This window comes from Manacus candei, unplaced genomic scaffold (genome assembly GCF_025592945.1).
Source record: "Manacus candei isolate 608988 ecotype Guabito, Panama unplaced genomic scaffold, ASM2559294v1 h1tg000035l, whole genome shotgun sequence".
NCBI lineage: Eukaryota > Metazoa > Chordata > Aves > Passeriformes > Pipridae > Manacus > Manacus candei.
In genome coordinates, this window is record NW_026138083.1 from 4,679,808 (window position 1) to 4,700,325 (window position 20,518).

Below are 20,518 nucleotides of genomic sequence, written 5' to 3' on the forward strand. Positions count from 1 at the left end.
CACAGGCTTTCAGGGCATAACATAATTCTATTTTCTAACAAAAGTGAGATTTTAAATACTTTGGTTTAATCCTGATTTCCCCCCCCCCATTTCTCTTTCTCCTCAGGAATGTGTTTAGCAACAGCAGGACAGACTTTTTAGTATTTAAAAATTAGCCATCAACTGTGAGGGCATCCTGCCAAAGGGAAGGGAGAAAACCTTTCCACCATTCAGCAGCTCCAATTTATTCCTGCAGTCTGATCTCGAGATACATCAGCATGTGAACATGAGAACAATGTTGTGCCTGGGATAAATATCCCTGTGCTGCTCACTGGAGCATTCTTGCTGGCAAAAAAAAAACAAGGCAGCTTTTGCTTACCTGTAAAAGAATAGGCTGTGCTGTGCCAGGTGCTGATGAGAAGTTAATCAGCTTTTTGTGGGGATACATTCATGGCTAAAAATACGAGATTAGATCGCAATGGGGGTATAATTGCTCTGCTGGGGAAGAAACCCTGGGAACTGCACCTTGTATGATTTGGGGATAGGCCAGGTATTTTTAGGGACATGTGGTTGTCTGAATGAAAAGCTTTCTCTTCTCGTGCTTGTGGTTTGGGTTGTCCAGTGAGGCATTGCTTTTAATGCTGTTTTTCACACTGAGGAGAGACTAAATTTCTATTATTTAATATATATTTGCTGTCACACATATAGAAGTAGCATTTCTGTGAGATGTGAAAAGCACCAACAAAACAGAGTGATTTTTGGGATGCATCCCCAAATGAAATGTCTCTATGCAGAACCTGAACAGCAAATCATTGCAGTAAAATTGCTGCCCAAAAAACCCCACCAAACCCAAAGATGGCTGTGTTCCCCTCAAAGCATTTATTGCCTGACTCTTTCATGTTTGATGTTCATTTCTTGTCCAGTGTTTGGGCAAAATTATACAGGTATGTGCCTCTTTTTGATCTGCAAATCAGTTCCACTGTGTCCAGAGGTACTTTGTGTCTCCCGAGTTCCTGATCTAAGGTCTCTAAATATTTGGGAATCTCAGCTCCTCTCCATTCACTTTCATGAAAGAAAATTCCTATAATTTTAGCAGCCTAATTATTAAGCCCAAGGGAATCATCCAGGCTCTCTCAGTAATAACAGCAATAACAATAATCCTGGATCTCCTGGATTTTAAGTAGCTGTTTTTATTGAAAGGGAGGTGACTCATGGCTTTTGACTACTTGGGGTTGACAGTGTTGTGAATGTGGAGCTACAGTAGCATTAAACAAAGACTGAGGTGCAGTAATGTGGATAAATAATAGTAAATGACATTCTAAAAACTTGGTGTACTTTAAAATTCATATTCTCCTTCTAGAACTTCAATAAATACCCTGATTTAATCTGATAGTCACTAGGAGCACTTAGCTGCTGAACCCTCCTTGGTTCCTCCTAATAGCTGTACACAGAGCTCCTTTGGCTTGTGTTTTTATGTGTAGCTGTTTTGCAGAGCTGAACAAACACTGCATTATTTTATCAGAAACAATTACAAGCCCATTAACAGCAAATAAAAGCCAAGCCATTATACCCAAACAGTCAGCATAAAGGAAAGCCGGAGCATATGTAGGCTGATTAAATGGGGTATGTTTAATTTTCCTTTCAACCACAGAAACTCGAGGGTGTTCAGCTGCTGAAGTTCACAGAAGACAGGATATAGTGAGAGAGCCACAATGATCCAGGGAAATGAAGCCTGTGGTGGCTCTTGAAAGAAATCTGAAAGGAAAAGAACTGAAATGTTAATGTTTATGCCTGTGATACCATAGGTGGTGGTGTTATCTAAGATGCTGCCATTTTCTCTCCTAAAATTATTTTAAGACTCATACATTTTGGCAAATGAGACTCAAATAAATACACACACATACACACACACACAAATATATATACACATAGTAAGCTGATTGAATGAGATATCAAAGCCTAGGGCAAGAAGTGGTGATATAGAAAGAATAATGGGCAGAAAAGGTCCAGAGAGATTGAGAAAGACTTTCAGGTGAGTGAGTGGCAGCTGCTGCTCAGGGAGATAAAGCTCTGATGAACTTTGGTGATTGAAGAGCAAAGGTTCCCCTTGGCTTCCACACTGGCTCAGAAACAGGTCCTGCCCTGTTAATCTCAATTTTTTACCAAAGAGTCAGAGCTAATATCTGTATCTTGCAGTGTGGAGACATAAAAGGGAGTGGATTTGAGACACAGGTTCAGACCCATGGCCCTTATTTTCTGAAAAACCCTCTGAGAGCATTCCTTATGCTCTGATTCCTTATCCCTCTGGGAGCATTCCTTATGCTCACTGAGATCTTGACAGTAGCCTTATATATATATTTATTTATATATATGTATAATTTCTTTACTGTCCCCAAAGTATGCTGGCCAAATTCTTGACTATTAGTGCAGGAGTTAGTTCTTCTCTAATAAGAACTAACATTTCTTAAACATTGCTTCCCTCCTTCCTGAAAATGGCCAAGAACAAACCCATCGTGAAAGCAGCTCTGGGTTTATCTGACTCAGGTTAAAAGTCTATTAATAATTATACTTGAAAAATGTCTTAATTGGAAAAACCATCTTGGGCACGTGAGCCATCACTGCCATCCCCTTTTCCACTGCTTTCTTCCCAGACAGCACAAGGGTTAACAGAAAACCTTTCCCTTTCCCTCAGGAAATACTTCACTCTTTGTGTCTGAACACATGGAGAGTCTTCTTGCTGCTTCCAAATCTGAATATTTAAAATAAGGGAAGGGAAGAGCAAGTAACATTGTCTTATAAATATCAAAGCCACTTACCTGTTTCATCTACTGCCTGGAAAATAGTCAGTTTTCTCGGTATTTTGCACGTGAGGAATATAATTCTTCAAAGATTTTAGGGGCTTATTTTCAGCTCCTTTTGAATCAGCTCTTTTACAAAAATCTATACCTTTCTCTAAATAGCTTTTCTTTCTTCATAAGCCCGTGTTAAAATGTCACACCTTTGCAAAAGAATTAAGTCAGGAACAGGTCCATTAAAGCAAGGAGAAAAACCCCAACTGGTTTTCTTCACATGAAAGTCTGTAAAGAGTTCTTGGAGTAATTGTAAATGTAATTAAAGTCCTTGAAAAACCAAAGTAAACCCAAAGTGAAGTTTGTGGGCACCTTTCCTGTGAATTTGTAGGATGCTGATTTTAATGGGGCTGCTCAGGTACTTCAGTGAGGCATCTGCTTCCATGTTTTCCTGAACAGGATAGCCCAGCTGGGAGTGTGCACAGCTCCCACCTCCAATGGGAGTTAGACCAGAAATTTAGGGGTAAACTTCATAAACCCATCATCCTTACCTCTCACCTTGTTCTGGACTCACTCTCCTCTTCTGCAAAGCTCCCACTAAAGAGGACAAGAGGAATCAGCTCCATTGAAGCAGGAGGAGGAAGGGACAGTCCTTCTCCATGGCTGGATTCAGTATCCCTAATTACTCTGGTGGCAGTGGGAAGCCACCACCCCATGACTCTTATATTCCAAGAATATCACACTAAAGCAACCCACACCCACCTCACTCCTCCTCTGTCCTGTGGGCACCTGCTTTGCTTTGGTGCCTCGTGAACGTGGCACTTACTCGTGCAGGCTTCCATCTTACAGCCAAGGGCACTGGGCACAAAAGCAAGAGTCAGTGCAGTGTGTTCCCTGTGGGACAGCTTCTAAAGAGTGCCAGCACAGTCCAGCCCAAATGCTCTTTTACTCTCAAAAGTCCTGAAGTCCTGGACACAGCCCTTCCCATTCCCTGGGTAGGATGGCACCGTGTTGTGTGTAAAACACCTGGATGTCACTGGTGTCCTAAAGCCATGGCTGTTTTTTAGGTCAGCTGGGTGCCCCACAAACACATTCCCAGGAGCTGCAAGGTGAAATTTAAGAGCAAATCCTTGCTTTGAAAGCACCCTGGACGTGTATCAGGAACAGTGGGGGCAGCAGGAGCAGGGAAATGATTCTTCCCCTGTACTCAGGCTGGTGAGGTCACACCTGGAGTTCTGTGTCCAGCTCTGGGCCCCTCAGTTCAGGAAGGACATGGAGGGGCTGGAGCAGGTCCAGAGGAGAGCAGCGAGGCCGGGGAAGGGACTGGAGCACAAGTGGTGTGAGGAGAGGCTGAGGGAGCTGGGGTTGTTCAGCCTGGAGAAGAGGAGGCTCAGGGGAGACCTCCTCACTCTCTGCAACTCCCTGAAAGGAGGGGGGAGCCAGGTGGGGGTTGGTCTCTTCTCCCAGGCAATCAGCAGTGGGACAAGAGGGCTTGATCTTAAACTGTGCCGGGGAGGTTTAGGTTAAATGTTAGGAAAAAAATTTTTACAGAGAGAGTAATCAGGCATTGGAATGGGCTGCCCAGGGAGGGGGTGGATTCTCCATCCCTGGAGGTGTTTAAGGTGAGACAGGATGTGGCATCAGTGCCATGGTCTGGGAACCACAGCGGGGTTGGATCAAGGGTTGGACTTGATGATCTCAGAGGTCTTTTCCAACCCGGCTGATTCTGTGATTCTGTGTAGGCAAGGGGGGAGCTGTGGTGGGCTCCAGCAGCTCCTCTGTCCTCATGGCTGGGGGTTTGGAGGACAAGGTGAACCCCAGGCTGTCCTTTACTGAGTGCTGAACGTATACTGATGCTTGAGCCACCCAGAATACAAATATTTGAGCTACTTTTTGAACAGAGCTTATTTTTTTCTGAATTATCATGTACATATTTTATCCCTCTCTAGCCCAGACACAGCAAAATGAACCAGAAGGTGCACGGTTATGGTTTGCAGCATGGGCTGTGTTACATTCAGCATCTCTTTAGTCTTCTTGCACAGTGCTTCTCTCAATGGCATTAACTGAGTACTTGGAAGCTTTTTTAAGCAGTCTTCATAGAAGCCTACCTGGAAAAATCCTTCCTGTTTTGTTTTCCTTTTTTCCCCTTTTTTTCCTGCATGTGGCAATGTTGTTTTTAAAGGCAAAAGAGAACTTGCCTGACAGTTGATCTAATAAAATATGCTCTGGTCAGGTGTTTGCTCCACTGCTGCTGACACTTGATCTGAGGGGAAGCAGCTTGTTGAGCTGCTCTGAGCTTGAAAAAAAATAGCAACTTGTTTTTCAATGGACATTTGTTTTCCTTTGGAACAGTAAGTGAACTTCATTGTCTGGGAAGGGTCTCGGAGGAGGCCTCAAGAGAAGCAGCAGCAAACTCATGTTGTTGTGTCTAAGAAAGTCTTTTCCTGTTTTTCTTTAAGATGTGAGAGTTCAACTTTCTCCTTATCACAAAGTTAGCTGAGATCCATTCAGTCCATTAGTTTCTCTTCCTAGTTCTTGCAGGCAGCCGAGCTCCTTCTGGAGCAGCTTGCTCATCCCAAAGGCAAGGAAGTTTGTTGTGCTCCTTGATTTCCTTATTCATCTAATGAATCCCTTTCACTGCAGCACGAACTTGCTGTTCCATTTATAGGTTTCAGAAAGAAGGTGCAGAGTCTCCATGTGTGGCACCACAAGGGTCTGGTCTGAGCCAGACCTGACTCCAGTGGGATGCCCAGGGAATTGAGGTCATTCAAGTGGTATCATATAACACAAAATGACTGGTCTGGGAGAACCACCCCTTTGGTGACTTCTCTGGAATTACATGCCATGGATTGTGTGAGTGTTCCCCTCACAGAACATGGCCAACAGCTGAGAACTGCACCACGATTGTCCGTGGTTTCTAGAAGGAATGATGCAGATTGATTTATTATCCAAACATCATAAAAGCTGAGTAATGTCCACAGAACAAAACTTAAATGAAAACAGAATTTGAGGCGAGGCACTGGCAGGAAGATGGACGAGGACATTATTAGATATTATGCACTTTACATCTGTCAAGAAGAGTGGAGCTTTTCCTTGGAAGGTACCAAACAAGTCGAGAGCTTAGATGGCCCTTTCCAGAGAGAGTTGATCCTGCAGTTCCCATGAGGAGGGACGGTGGTATCCCAAAGAACTGCTCTTCAGATGACTCAGTCAGACTCTCTGTACTGCACTTGTTTTCAGAGAATGACAACCCAGGCGTGACATAAAAAAAAAAATAAGGATCAAGCTTCCAAAGTTTGAAGGCTGAGCAAGGATAAAATGAAGAACATGGAAATTCCATTTTATTTAGGGCTGGGCTGGATCACAGTAGACTGTAACCTCTTCAGTGGTGGTAAATGGTAGAAAAAATCAAGAAATTAAATCTGTGATATGAAGGTGCGTTTGCTAAAGGTTCCAGCAAAGTAGTGGGCTATAGCAGACTGGATTGAGACCTGTAGTGAGTTTATTTGTGTCAATTGTCCTCACTTTCTCTGATTTAAATTTTCCCCATTATAATTTAAATTTCTCATGCTTTTGTATTAACACTGAAAATCTCAGCAGTGGTAGTTTAGGTGTTTTTTTTTTTTTTTAGTTGTAGTTTTTAAGATTTTTTTTTTATCCATTTGAAACATGAATATAATTCTGGTTTTGGAGAAGCTTCTGCAGTATCTTATCAGAACTGCAGTGACAGCTCTCAGCAGGTCACACTTCTGGGGGAGGTGACATCCCCTGTAGCCTGAAAGGCTCTGTCTCTATCATGAGCTTCCTACCATTCAGGAGATTTACACCTGGCCAGTAGCCTGGTTTAAAAAACAGATTAGAAACTTGATAAGGCAGCAATAAATTTCTCCTGGGAATCCTGCCCAGGAGGTTGCTCAAACGCACTTCCATTCACCGTTTGTTTCGTTGGCACAGGTTGGTTTTTTCCAAGGGAAGAGGGTGTAAAGCTGCACTTTTTTCCCTGCCCAAATAGTTTCCCAGTGTTACATTTATCCCTCTTTCAAAACATGTTGTTGTTCCCTTCCTCCAGCAGCTCAGTTCTGAGATGGGATTAAAAACAAAATCAAAACAGACATTTAAAAAATTTTGCTGGGAATTTACTCCCTGTTGTTACTTGTGCTTGCACAGTGAGTTGCCACTTGCAGCTAAGGGGTAAATGCCACTACCACATATAAAGATTAAAACCAGATCATGTTTCCAATATAAATTACATTATATAGGTATAAAAATGTATATATGTTATTACAGAGATGTAAATAATTCTCAAAGGATTCTGGATTGCCCAATTTAGATCCATTTTTCAGAAAAGCCCACTAAGCAAATAAAACAAACCCTGACCTATTTAAATACCTAAATGTTATGAAAAAGGGGAAAAGAGAGGTCTGTAAGATGACTTTGACCCTGCCTTGCTCATGCTCTGTAGTCTCAGGTAGGTGCCAGCATGTGCCACGTGGCCTTCTATTACTGCTATTTTAGGGAATCATTAATTTGAGCATTCAGGCTGACTCCAGGCACTATTGATCTCTCTATTTATAATAGCAATCCATTATGGACAAGATTTTTATCTGTAAGGGGTTTAGTTTGGTTTGTGGGGTAAGTTTATCCCGTGTGTGTGTGTGTTGGGAGTCACTGTCATTCCAGGTAACCTTGCTGGCAAAGCTGCTCCGAAGGTGCCATTTCACAGACTTAAAGGATTTTTCAAAGCACAGTTTTCTATAAAAAGTTTCCCATGAAAAGTTAAATATAACAGGAAATTGCAGAAAGCTTCCACGGGCATTTTGTAGTTATATTAAAAAAATATAACTAAACCCCAAGCCTCTTCTTACTTGCTGGAAAACAACAGGGTAATATTGAATATTGCATAAATATTGCATACACATTGCAAAGCATAGAAAGGCAGCAAACCACCTGAGGATCTATTTATGTACAATAATCAGGCAGGACCAGAGGGAATAAAAAAATAAATATATGTATGTGTGCAAGAAAGGAAAAGTCTCCATTCTGTTCCTATTAATGCAATGAGGTTATGTGCTTCATCACTTCAGAGTCTATTTAGATGTGTAAGTATGAAGCATAGTTTTATTCCTCTTTCTAAAAATCAGTCCAAGAAAAAAAGGCTTCTACTGTGTGTTAACACTTTGAGTGAGGCAAGAGTTGTCGGTGGGAATATAGGGAAAATGAAATTCAGTAGAATTTTAGAGAAGCAAAAGAGAGAAAAACCTCAATTTACTGAGCGAGGGAATGACACTGAAATTCAGGAATTTTGATCTCTGTTATCACAAGAGTTGCCCGGGTTTTGTTTGTTTCCTTATTTGCTGTTAAAGGATAGGGGAAAAAAAGGGGGGAGGGGGGGAAAGAACTCAGGAACTGCAAGGCATTAATATAACGTGTGCTATAAAACAGAACTGAGTTGCAGAGCTGAATTATGATTTATTGTTGGAGATCAGGTCAAGTTGTCTGCTCTTGATCCTCCAGCCTGTTGCACAGAGCAGGAATCGTGTGTGTCTCTGGATAACCAGTTTCAGCGAGTTGCAGCATCAGGGATTTAATGTGCATCTCATTCCCTGACGGTCTGATCCAAACCCCTTAAATCCTTCCAGCTTTGGACTAAACCCCGCATTCAGGGTTTAGAACCCTGCGCTCCCAGCCCCTCTCCCTGCCTGCTGCTCCTCGCCGGCCACTGATCGCCGCTCACCTCGGCTTCGCGCTGGGAAAACAACAGCTCCAGCCTTGGCTGGGAGACCAAAGGGCGGCTCAGGCACACAGAGGTCGCAGAGGCCACATTTCTCACTGTTCGGTGTATTTAAATGTGCTAAATCACCTGCGGGCTGGTATTCATGCCCTGAGCGAGTGTGGCCTGAAGTTGCACCTCGCTGATGTTGCACCTCACCGGTTTGTCATGTCAGAAGGACTATTTGCCTTTCACTGACGTTTTCTGTGGTGTGAGACACAGATCAGTAATTGTTGGGTCAGAACCACCTTGTGTGTTCTGTGTGTGTGTGTAGGGAAGGGCCGGTCCGGCCCTGCGGGCGCTGCGGTGCCGCCGTGTCCCTCACGGCACCCCCGGAGCCCACACGGGGCAGCCCCGGAGCAGCTGCCGCTCAAAGGCGGCGGGAAAACTCCCCCCCAGCTCCTGGATCCCCTCAGCAGCCTCAGCCCGGCAGGGACAGCGGGAACACCGCCCCCCGCCCTGCCCTGGAGCCCCGGAGAGGCCGCTGGGGCCCGGGGGCCCCGGGGGGTGTCCGCGGGCAGCGGAGCGGCTCAGACCGAAGGCAGGTGCTCCCCACGCGGTGCCGGCCCTGCCGTCGGGACACGGAGAGCTGCTCTGCCACCAGGTGCCAGGGGAGCGGGATGGCCTGTCTGCCCTCCTTCTCCTTCTCTCTTCCTGTGCCTCTGCTTCTCTTTCTCTGCTCCCTTCTTGATGTTCTGGGTAGGGTAAAGCCGGAGGGATTGGATTTTGTCTGGGTGTTGTGATCAGTATGTGCTGGGTGGGTTCTGTGGTGGAATGCTTTGTCTGGATTGTGTGGTGCCCTTTGGAACTCCTGCCAAGTTCCCCTTATTTTCTCCCCTAAATCATCAGTAAAAGTGCCTCTTGGGAAAAAGAGTGTGGCTTGTTCCCTTGATGCTATGTCGAGGTACTAAAGAACCCCATATATATCTACATTTTAAAACTCCTGGCTGAGCCCGTGCGCTTGCGGCTCCTGGGCTGGGGTGTTACAGGTGGGCAGCTGCTTTACGTGGTTTGGTTTGACTGACAAGACTGAATAGAAATACATTACAAATTACTGCATAAGCACCGGGCTACTGTTCTAAAACTTCAACAACATAAATATTTTAAAGCTATTTTAATTCTGACTTGAAGTTACATCTTTAACTCCGTCTTTATGCAAACTGTGCATTTAAAACCCAGTGTCAAATGATGCTGTTTTGGGGGAGTGACATTTAGGATATTCTCATCTTTGCAGAATATTCCTTTCCAACTTGCTTACATTGTAACTATTTGTTTTTCCAGGGACGTGTTGGAAAGGGTCCAAATGGATAAAGTGTACCCCTCAGTGCCCTAATCTTATGTGCACAAAATATTTTTAATTCCCTTTTCAAAAAAAAAAACAACATTGGACTTCATAACCTTTCAGAAATATTTTGGTCAAACCCTGAGAGTTCATAGTTTTGCTCAGTCAAATACTCCACTGGGGATCCTTGGGAAATGCAGGAAAAGAGGCAGCACAAAGTGTGGCCTGGAGTTTGTGCAGGACTTACCAGCCTCCTGCACACTTTTCTGGTCTGCAGCCTGCGTGCCAAACCTATTTACTCGACTGCTCCCAACTAAAATTTGATTTTTAGAATTAACTGACTGCTTGGGTAGTTTATACACATCAAAACGTGTTTTATTTTCCACTGCCTTGAAGGCTGTTTTATCCTTCAAGCTGGAAAGCCTCTTATCTAAATGAAACAGCCTTAAATTGTTGGATGTAGTTCATTAAATTCTTGGGTAACTAGGAGTCTCTCTGGCACTTAGCAAGTGATATTAGGAAGAGAAGTGCTGATCCACCTCCTAAATGTAAGAATTGAATTCTGTGAGAGCTGCCATGGTTTGTACAAGGCACATTTAAAAACAATTAGTAATTGTTAAACTTCCTCTGCCAATTTTCACCCTTTCTCAGCTCCTGTAAATCTGGGATAACCTCTTTGAACTGAGGAGAGTTGTTAAGTTTGTGAGTTAGTGCAGAGTTCCCGTTATCTCTTGATTTCAGTGTGTCATCTGATATTGGTACTTAGACAAGGGTCCTGTGAGGTTTAGAGGTGGCAAATCTCCTTTAGCTCCTTGCCATTTTCCCACATGTTCATGCCCTGGAAAAGAGCCATGGGCGGATATCAAGGATGCAGATGTGGTTTTATCTGCAGAGGTGTTCACTGAGTAATGTTTGCTTTTCAAAGAGCAACAGCTACTGTCCCTGGTGGTTTTCCTATGAATCATGAGAAAAACTGATGGAAATGGAGAAGCTGGAAGGACCAAATTTGGTGTAGTTGTCTTAATGCTCTGTATCTGCAGAAGTGTAGGCAGAGAGATGTATTTATGAATGAATTTTGGTTCTGTAACACGTGTGAATAATTCAGATGCCCAGAGTTGCTCACTGCACCAAATGTCTGCATCTGGATTTTCCTTCATGTGCACCTCATGCCCTATAGACAGTTTTCCTTTTGGGACCGTTTCCATCACTTTCTCCTTGCACTGATTTTCCCTCCTCCTTACTTTGGCATTTTGATGCTGTTTGGCTGCTCACAGCCCTGTGGTACTCAGAGTTTTCATCAGCACTGTTCTCTGAGTTGACATGTTGTGTTCTTCAAGTCTGATCTCAGATTGATCAGCCACCCTTTTTATATTCCCCTCATCAATTAGTTCTCAAAACCACAGAGTACAAAACAAATGGTTTACTATAATGTCTCCATGGCATCCCTTGAAGAATTCCTCTCTGCAGCTGCTTGCCAAAGACATTAGTGCTTGGATGTTCCTTTCCTAGCAGTGACTGAACAGGTTTCCTGTACTTTCACAGGTGGTAAAATGAATCTGTCATAAAACCACCCAAATCCAGTTTCTGCATTTATTCATTGTTTTCTCTCTCTTCAGTCAGAAAAACATATTTTTAGTTCTTACTCATACTCCTTGTAGATTTTACTTCTTTTGGTTTCAGTAGTCAGGTTGTCTACTAAAACAGGAATCTATTTTTTCTGTTAGATACTTATTTTAAAAGTTAAAATGTACTCAGGGAAAATCATCCTCTCTGGAGTAAATTGAAGCCAACCAACTTTAAAAAAGCAATCTTAAATAATTTGTTTTCATTATGTTACTTCCTCTTTCTTAACTTTACCATCCAAAGCAGTGGCATCTGCTGTATGGTTTTGCCGGGGTTTTTTAGGTGGTTTTATGGTTGTAGTCACATTTTCAGAGTCAAGGCACCATCCAGCTATCGAGAGCTCCCTTGGCTTTGTGGTTCCCTCACTCCAGTTCCCGCTGAGCTGGACTGTCAACCACGAGCCAGGACAGCTCCGTTGAGATCTGCAGGGAATAAGTTCATCTCTGCTGGGCTAATTTGGCACCAGTTTTTGGGCGTCAAGTGTCCACATCTATTTCTGCCTCTGCATTACTGCAGCTGATGTGTAATAAGAGGCAGTGAAGGTTTGTGACAGGTGGCAGTGCAGGAGAACTCCTCGTTGTCCATCAGTAGTTAATTAGATGTGCCTTTAGGAGCCTGTAGTAAGCTCATGGTCTGATTTGCACCAGCTGAGTATCTGCTACAGTCCAAGAAGGAAACAGTTATGACTCTTGTTGCATCATCGTTGAAATGGTTTATTTTCTTTTCCTATGCTGCAAATGAGTTTCCTAGAATTAAATACTTAAAGGTAATGGGAGCAGTGAGTGTTTACAATAATTAAAATCAGGTAAATTGAAACCTTTAGCATCAAGCATCCCACATGACTTTGTAATTGAAAAAAAATTACAGCAAAACATGTCTCTCAGACAGGTAAGGCAGAACAAAATATTGCTTAGCCTGGCAGTCTTTTTTTCCTTTGTGTTTTTTTTTCCTCTCCTGATGAGCCTGAAACGTTGCCGTAATAAACAGCTCGTTAGTCAGATGTTTTCAGTTACAGCTCTCCCGTTTCATCTGTTGTGTTCGTAGGGGTGGGTAGTTGGTGCGTTCAGCATTACAGACCGTCTGGATGTACATATTCCCACCAGCTAAAAAAAATAGAAAAAGAGCCATTGAAATGCAAGTGATTGTGCTCCAGCCCTCCCGGAGCTCTCCAAAGCAGCGAGGTGGGCACTCACGCAGTGCCTCTCATTCAGCTCATCTCAAGCATCTCAGATTTTTACAAATGACATATAAATGAGTAGCTGATTGTACCTCAACCTCTGAAGCAACCCTATTAAAATAACTCTACACAGCAACCCAGAATTGGAAGAACAATGCATACGAGATTTATAGATAAGTGAAAATTAAGCTGCTGCTCCAGCTCTTCCTGCCCTGGGGTCTCTTGCAACTCGCTGTAGAAATCATTCAATTCGTGGATTTTTTATGGGTTTTTCAATGGTCTCATACAGCCCAAAGAAAATGAGTTAATAAAAGTGACATGGAAATGAGAGAGGTTTCTTTTCACTGCTATCTCTTCATCTCTGCCTTTAAAATCATGCTGAAGAAAATCTCACGGCATTTTGAGGAAGGAAAAGCAGCAAGGGGAAGTGTGTGTGTGTGCTTAAAGGTCATTTTGAAAATAATGAGCCATCTGCAGCTGATAAAAATGGGTAAAAAAATGTTCTTGAGTTAGGAAACATCTAGAAGAAGATTGTGCATGGTTGTAGCTTCTTGGTATTTCGCCTTTTTGTAGTTGTCACATAAATTAGGATTTACACTGTGAGAGGTAAAGTTCTTTCATGTTAATCACAGCCTCGTCCAAAAGGACTGAGAAATACCACATTTGGTCTGATTTTACTTAGATGGTTTATACTGTCACTTGTTGTTTTTTTAGAACACACAGTCTTGCAAACAGTTTAAAACTTAAATACCGTGAACCTGAAAGAAAAATATCATGAGAAATATGAACGTTAAGAAGGAGAACTAAACAAATATTCCAGCTGAATATTTGCTTAATGTTTGTCATGAGAGTATGAGAGACCCAGGGAAGCTGGATTTGGATCACTTGAACTATGGGAAAGGTCAGAAAAAGAGGAATGATAAGTTTTAAGCAGGCATGTATTCCCTCTTCATCAAAAGTTGTACATCATGGAGAAAGCAGTAGCTTTACTATTCTCCATAACCTCTTCCTGGTAAACTTGATGTATCGATGTTCTTACTTCAAGCACGGAATTAGATCAAGCTATTTTTGGAAAATCAACTCTTATTCTGGAGTAGGTGTTTCATAGAGAAGGTTAATCGGGATTGACTGTTAGATGGATGGTTTATGGTGTCCTTTCATCTGTGGGAAGAACAGCCCTTGGATTTCAGTTGTATCTGAGGCAGTGTTGCTGCTCATCCCAGGCAAGATCTGTCCTAGGAGTCAGTGGATGCCTTGGATCTCCTTCTCCAGGCACTGCCTCTTTGTCTAAAGCATTTCTGACTCCCTTTTACCTCATGCCGTGTTATCCTTCAGAAATATTCCACCCTGTTAGCTGAGCAGATGGTCAAGTTGAGACCAGTTTAGATTATTGAGAGCATTTTTTTAAAGAAACACCCTTGTGTTTTGTACACACTGCCTGAGTTTGCACAGAAATGATGTCTGGATGACTTGGGTGTTTAAACAAGATACCGGCTCTATTTCTGTGCATAGGTAGCTATGGTGATATCATGATAAATTTGGAATCCATTCTGAAACCCTAGAAGGGAGAAGGAATTTCAAAGGAGAAGTATTTGCAAATATTTTGGTTATATGTTGATCTGAAACGCTTCTGTGAAAGGTGTGAAGACATTATTTGTGTTAAAACCATAATGCAATGTTTATCTTCATTGGGCTAAATGTGTTTCTGGTATAATGACAATGAATTTGGTAAAGATAACTTGATACAAATGAATCCATTTAAATATCAAACTTCCTGTGTATTCTGTGTAATTAGAGAAGAGAGAGTTTGGAGAACACTGTTTTGAATATCTTTGATGTAGTAATTGGAGTTTATTCATTTCACATGACTGTCATTAAGACAGACAGACAAAATCCTGTCATCGGGTTTTTGTAGGTGTGATTCCCATGTATGGACATTCTCCTTAATCAGTGAAAGGGATTCCTGAAAAACAGACTTGAGAGTTTTGACTTTGGTCTCAACAAAGGAAGGAGAGGGAGAAGGAAGATGTGTTTCCTTGAAGGATGAGTCTGTCAATCCTCTCGATGGGAAGTTCTTAACCCTCTGCTGTTGCTAGGTGTGACAGAAAGGGTGTTTGAACTGGCTTTGAGGTCTGTGGAGGGATTGTTAGCAGTGAATTTAAGTCAGTTAACAAGAACATTTTGTCTGGGGGTCACAGTGATGCTCTGCAGCCCTTCACAGCTCCTTAAGAAGCAATGCAGAGCGATGGTCCCTTCGGAGTGGGACACTGGCTGTGGGATTGTCTCACCTGCAGCCCAGACAGGTCCTGTAACCGGCAGCACTTGTGCATTGTTCCCTTGTGAAGCAGAGAACAGGCTCCAGGTGGGAAAGTCCCCCCTGGCTGACCCAGGTGGGCAAACACTTCCCTAGGGAGGTGCTGCAGTCCCTACTTGGCCCGGGATGCAGAGGGAGCCACTGGGCAAGATGAAGCTCTGTAGGTACAAAGATAGGAAGCAACACCATGGACCCAAGAAGAGTAGCAGACCAGAGCTGTGTGCTTTGGCTACCACAGGTGGTGCAAAACCATTTTAACAGAGTCTTAGAGAGCAATTCCTGCCCTTGTTTGCTCCCCTGTGCTGGGCAGCGCTGCAGAGTTTGGTTGGATCAGTCCAGTGATCGCTGGGGGTGAGTGGTCTGGTTCTAAGAGTCACTTAGGATTTCTTCATACTGCCCCTAAACCAGCAACTTACCCCCTGCTTAAAGGGTTAGGAGCTGGTATTTTGATATCTGGGTCAAATACATGATATATCCATGCTGTCCATACGTGCATGGATATACATTTTTGTTGATAGACAGTCTGTGATAAGGCATTCTTGGAGAAAAGATGTTTTTCTATTTGAAGAAAATCTGTGGGAGTTTTGCCTCTTACAGAGTTACAATGTAAGGTCCTATTTTAGCAAGGTTCTTCATTTAATTTAAGCTCAAGCTTGAGTGTTTCCTGGAAGACTCTTTGCATATGTAGCTATCTAATTATGCTTCTTTCCCCCCTATATTCCCTCTCCTGAGATACATAAAGAGCTAGAAAAATATAAATGCAGTTTTGAGTGTTTGGAAATCTTGTTCTGAAGAGAAAGAAACTAAGATGAAAGGCTGTAGCCATTTTTGTTTCAAATCTCTCCCGAAGTTATCAGGGCATAAATATAACCTTTTGGGATTATGGTGTAGAGTCTAGGGAATTTTGAAGTACCCTTATAGCTATGAATATAAGTTAGAAATCAACAGCAAAATGTATTATTGGTATTAGTTTTCAGGAAAGAAAAATTTTAAAGAGCTGGTGATTCTATTAAGAGATGTTATGGCATTTGCTGTACTGTGCAGAGCACACACAAATTGGGATTTTGGGGTTAAGAACTGCACTTTAATACACCAACCACAGTGGAAAGCAGTCCTCACAGAGGTTGGCAGCAGTGTGGCTGAGTTGCCTCTTTAAATTTACATTATTCTTATGATTTCCAGCAAAGTCTAACAGGGGAAAGTTTTGGAAGTCTGATTGAAATCTATTTTTATCCTTCTGTCCACAGAATCTTGGTTTCTAACAAAATATCATTACTCTACATTTGTTCATGAAAGTTGCAGGAATACCTTAAGGGTTTTTTTTTTTAATTCATTTATTTTATGTTTCTGGCTGTTGCTTTTTTCTATTTTCTGGTTTTGTTTCAGGTTGATTTAAAGTGTGGGGGTTTTTGATAATTTTCTCAAGACAGCAGAACCAAACAGGGAAGGTTTTTTACCAAATGAGCACACAGTCCTCTGACCAGCTCTAGCCTTAATTTGACATGACTGACTTGATTTTTAATAGATTCTAAAGATCTTTGGCTGCCAATACCATCCTTGTGAGCAGGCAGACACAGAGGAGGTGACACGTTCCATCTCCCTCTGGGAATGTCAACCCTTCAGGCACAGAACTGTCCCATCCAAAACACTGGTTTTCCTGACCTGGTTCCAGGGTCAGCCCTTGAGCTGAAGCTGAAGCTCCTTCTGGACTTCAGTGGAAGGGAAAAAACAAGCTGCCCCTAAAGCCTTTTGACTGAAAGAGTCAAAAAGATTCTCCTTTGTCAGAAAGCATCAACATTTTTTGATGTTTTCTGACATCAGTTAATGTCAGAAATTAGTACCCTACAAAGTGAACTTTGATTTCTGGGGGTATGGCCAACATCCTGCTGTTCATTGGGCATCCCATGGGCATGTTCCTGAACGTGATAGACCTTCAGCAGCTCAGGTGTTCCAAAAACTACTGTAATCAATAATAAATAGGTATAACTCTTCTGAATATCTGCCAAAGAGCTCAGTATGTTCATAATAAGGCCCCAGTCCAGCAAAGAGATTATGCCAAAAACCAACCTGTTGCCCTCATGAGCCAGGATATCAAACGCACCTCCAAACAGGGGCAGATTTTCAGTCTCATTCCTCAAAATGGAATTATCCAAATCAAAATAATCCCATTTACATAAAAGAAGCTAAATTTGGTCTTGCTTCTTGGTTGTGGGTTTGTTTTTTTTTTCTTTTCCCATGTGCTCTCCTATCATCTCCACAGGAAAACTTGCTGACATTTTAAAAAGGCCTTTGATTCATAGAGCTTTGATAGTCTTCAAGATGTGGATAAAGGATGTTTTGCTCATCTCCTTAGGAGTGTCTGCAGCTAATTGTGGTAATGAGGGAGCAGAGCTGTTCATGTGGAGAGGTAACAGTGCACTTGGGTAGCTTAAGTTTGAGAACTTCAGACCTAAGGACTAAATAATATGACTGGACCATCAGCTGGGGGATAAGTTGTTCTTAGCAAGTGCATCTGTCAGTGCAGCAATGGCAGGGGTCAAAAGGGGTGTGAATCATGTTGGTATCAACATTATTCTTTTTTGTTGAACTTAAAACTAAAAAATTTAAAAAAATATATGTTAAAAATATCTACAAAATGTCTGTTTTAAGTCTGTGGAGCACACAGCAGGTTACACTGAGAGAGCCCAGGACACACAGTGTGTGCCCTTTATCAGTAGGGGCTGGATGAGGACAGGGGAATGCATTGCTAGAAAGGACTCTGTGCTTCAAACTCGGTTAGAGAGTCTCAGACAGACCAGAGAAATTCAGCATTTTAGTCATTCAAACCCAGCAGCCCAAAGAGGATGGGCTGTCTAATTTCTTGCCTTTAAAACCTGGAGGAAAAGTCTTTGGTTTGGAAAACCGAATTCATAGTCCCATTTCTTGATTTACCACTTTGTGCTTCTAAAAACCTTCCTGAGCCAGTCGCAGATAACTCCTCTTTTGATGAATTTGCTTTGAAAAAGCATCCCATTTCAAATATGTTTCTTTGCCTCCCTCTCAGTCTAACTAGAGGGTGATTCATCACTGAGACATCCTATGGTTGACTGTAAATACGAAAGAAAAAGGTTATCAGCTTTCTTCTTTTGTTGGTGTGATTGCCGTTCATCATCGGGAGTGAAACCGGGAGCAAGAGGTTCAGCCGGGGAGAGGAAGAGAGGAATGACAAATCCCTGGAAGAGAAGGAAGCCAGAAAGACAATGCTGTTCACTTTGAGCTCAGAAAGGATGATGCTGTTCCCAGACAGGCCCTTGAGCAGAAGCATTTGTCTGTCTGATTTTGGGAGAGTGAAAAGTAGATGAATTCTCATCTCCCACAGACATAAAACAAAGCTTTGGAACATCCAACCTGTAAATAAAAGGGAAAGTAACCCGTCTGGTAATACACCAACTTAGCAACTTCAGGGCATTTCTGGTGCTCTTCTCCAAGGTCTAAATGATACCCCTTTTTTTTGGTCTCCTCATCTCTGGAACACAGCTATTATTTTTATATCCCTCTCGTGTTTTTCTCTTACGCAAAAGCCTGTGATCAACCTGTTTACCCATGAAACCATCCTTGTCTCGGAGCACAATCGTATTCCTTCCTCACAGAGCCCTTAAATGGGATTCTTCTCTCTTGTTTTCCTGCAACACTTGCCATTGTACCCAGTATTTGAGAGACTCAGCACTGTGTGATGGACAGCCTTGTGCTCTCTTTCCAGTTTCTACATCATCCTTCAAAATGCTTTCCTAAACCTGGCAAGGTGTTTGGTGAACGTACCCTTAAACTCCACTGCCTACAAGCAGATATGGTACCAGTCAGGAGATGGCCTTTAGACTGAGGTCTTGTTGATACAGAATTTCCTCTGAGATCCATGAAAAAATGGCTCTTTTTATCGTCTTGTTGCTCTCTTATATTAACTTTAATTTGTGTCAGTTGGTGGAAATTTAGATGCTTAGTCAAGAAGTTATTAAATATTAAGAAGTACCATAAGCACTAAACATGCAACCAGTGGGGGGAAAAGATTCACAGGACAGTGAAACTTAAACTGCAGGATATTTTTGTGTCAGTTTTGAAATAGTTTGAGCTCTACACAGAATCTCTTCCCATGGGGGTTCTGTTTGCTGGCCATTTGTTAGTATTTGCACCAGACTGAAAAATCTTATCTTTTAGGAGACCCGAGCTTTCAGATGACACCGTATCTTTTCAAAGGTTTGAACCCAGTCACACAGGGCATCTTTTCATCTCTCTTTGCCTTTATAAACTTCATCATGAGGCCAAGGAGCAAGTAGTTGTCTTAGCTTGAAAAACACTGAGTGTAATTCTTGGAAAAGCTGCAGCCTGATAGAAACGGAAACGAGTTGAGTCACAAAGTAACCTGAAATCTTTACTCAAACCCTCGTGTTGCCAGTGAAGCTGTGAGGCTCAGCCTGTTAACAGGCGACAGAAGTCACTGAATTTATCTTTCCTTCACAGAAATGTTATGTAGTCATTTCTGTCTCAAGCACTGGGACAGGGTGCCCAAGGGAAGGGGTTGAGTCACCATCCTCAGTGGGGGATTTAACAGACGTGTCGATGTGGCACTTGGGGACATGGTTTAGTGATGGGGGGGGACAGGTGGGCTCAGTGACCTTAAAGGTCTTTTCCAACCTAAATGGTTCTACGTTGGATACTAAATCTGAATGGAATATATCTAATAATTTAAATAATACATGCCGTTTTGAACATGAAAAAGAAAGAGCGGGTCACTAAAATTCCATCTTTCGTTTCGTAGTGTTTAAGACAGTTAATTCCAGAAGGCTTTTTAATTCCTTAGGAAAAAAAAAAGTTCTCATTTTTAGTTTTATCTAAAATCCACGAAAATCACAGAGAATCTCTCTGCTGAGGCCAGTGGCCTCTGGACAGATTGTGTTATTCTGACAAGCAGCACAACTTGTGTGCACTTAACTTCTGAGGCAAAAATCCTGGAAATAGGAATGTGCAGCCATCAGCTGGACAGCTCTTAGTCCGTGCAGTACCAAAACAGAGCTCAAAGGCTTTGAAGGATTTACAGCAGTGATTTTCTTTTTATTCTGGGTTAATATCTTTGAATATTTTAATGAGTAATTAAGCGGATCAGAAACAAGTGCCATCGTGTTAAAAACGTTCAACACAACACAAAATTTTCAAAATTGAAGTGTTTGCAGAAATAATCACCTCTTTTGGCGTAAGTATTTGCGAAAGATTTGTAATTATCTCCTCATATGTTTACCTGCAGGATCCAAAGCTGCGCGAACTGCTGGATGCTGGGAACGCGGGAGGCCGGCTGGAAAATCGGATGATCACTGTGGTCTATGGGCCAGACCTGGTCAATATATCCTACCTGAACCTGGTGGCATTCCAGGAGGATATAGCAAAGGTAACACACACTCATCTGTCATATAAAATTAATGTTTTGAGATCTGGATAAATGACAGGAACGTGGCAATTGCTATGAAACGAACCTCAGTTCTGTTCTAGACTTGTGCTGCTCAGTTCCCAAGAAGAAATGCACAATCTTTTTATTTTTTTTTTTCCCCAGGAGTTT

General features: G+C 42.3%; 1 protein-coding gene across 2 annotated transcripts in view; it reads left to right on the top strand.

The window, feature by feature from the left end:
- The window catches only part of PLCB1 (phospholipase C beta 1), a 344,064-nt gene that overhangs the window by 187,924 nt on the left and 135,622 nt on the right, over positions 1 to 20,518 (top strand). For both annotated transcript variants that reach the window (XM_051792771.1, XM_051792772.1), the window contains exon 4: positions 20,210 to 20,350. In XM_051792771.1, coding sequence (XP_051648731.1) covers positions 20,210 to 20,350 — 141 coding nt within the window. The remainder of the gene's footprint in view (positions 1 to 20,209; positions 20,351 to 20,518) is intronic.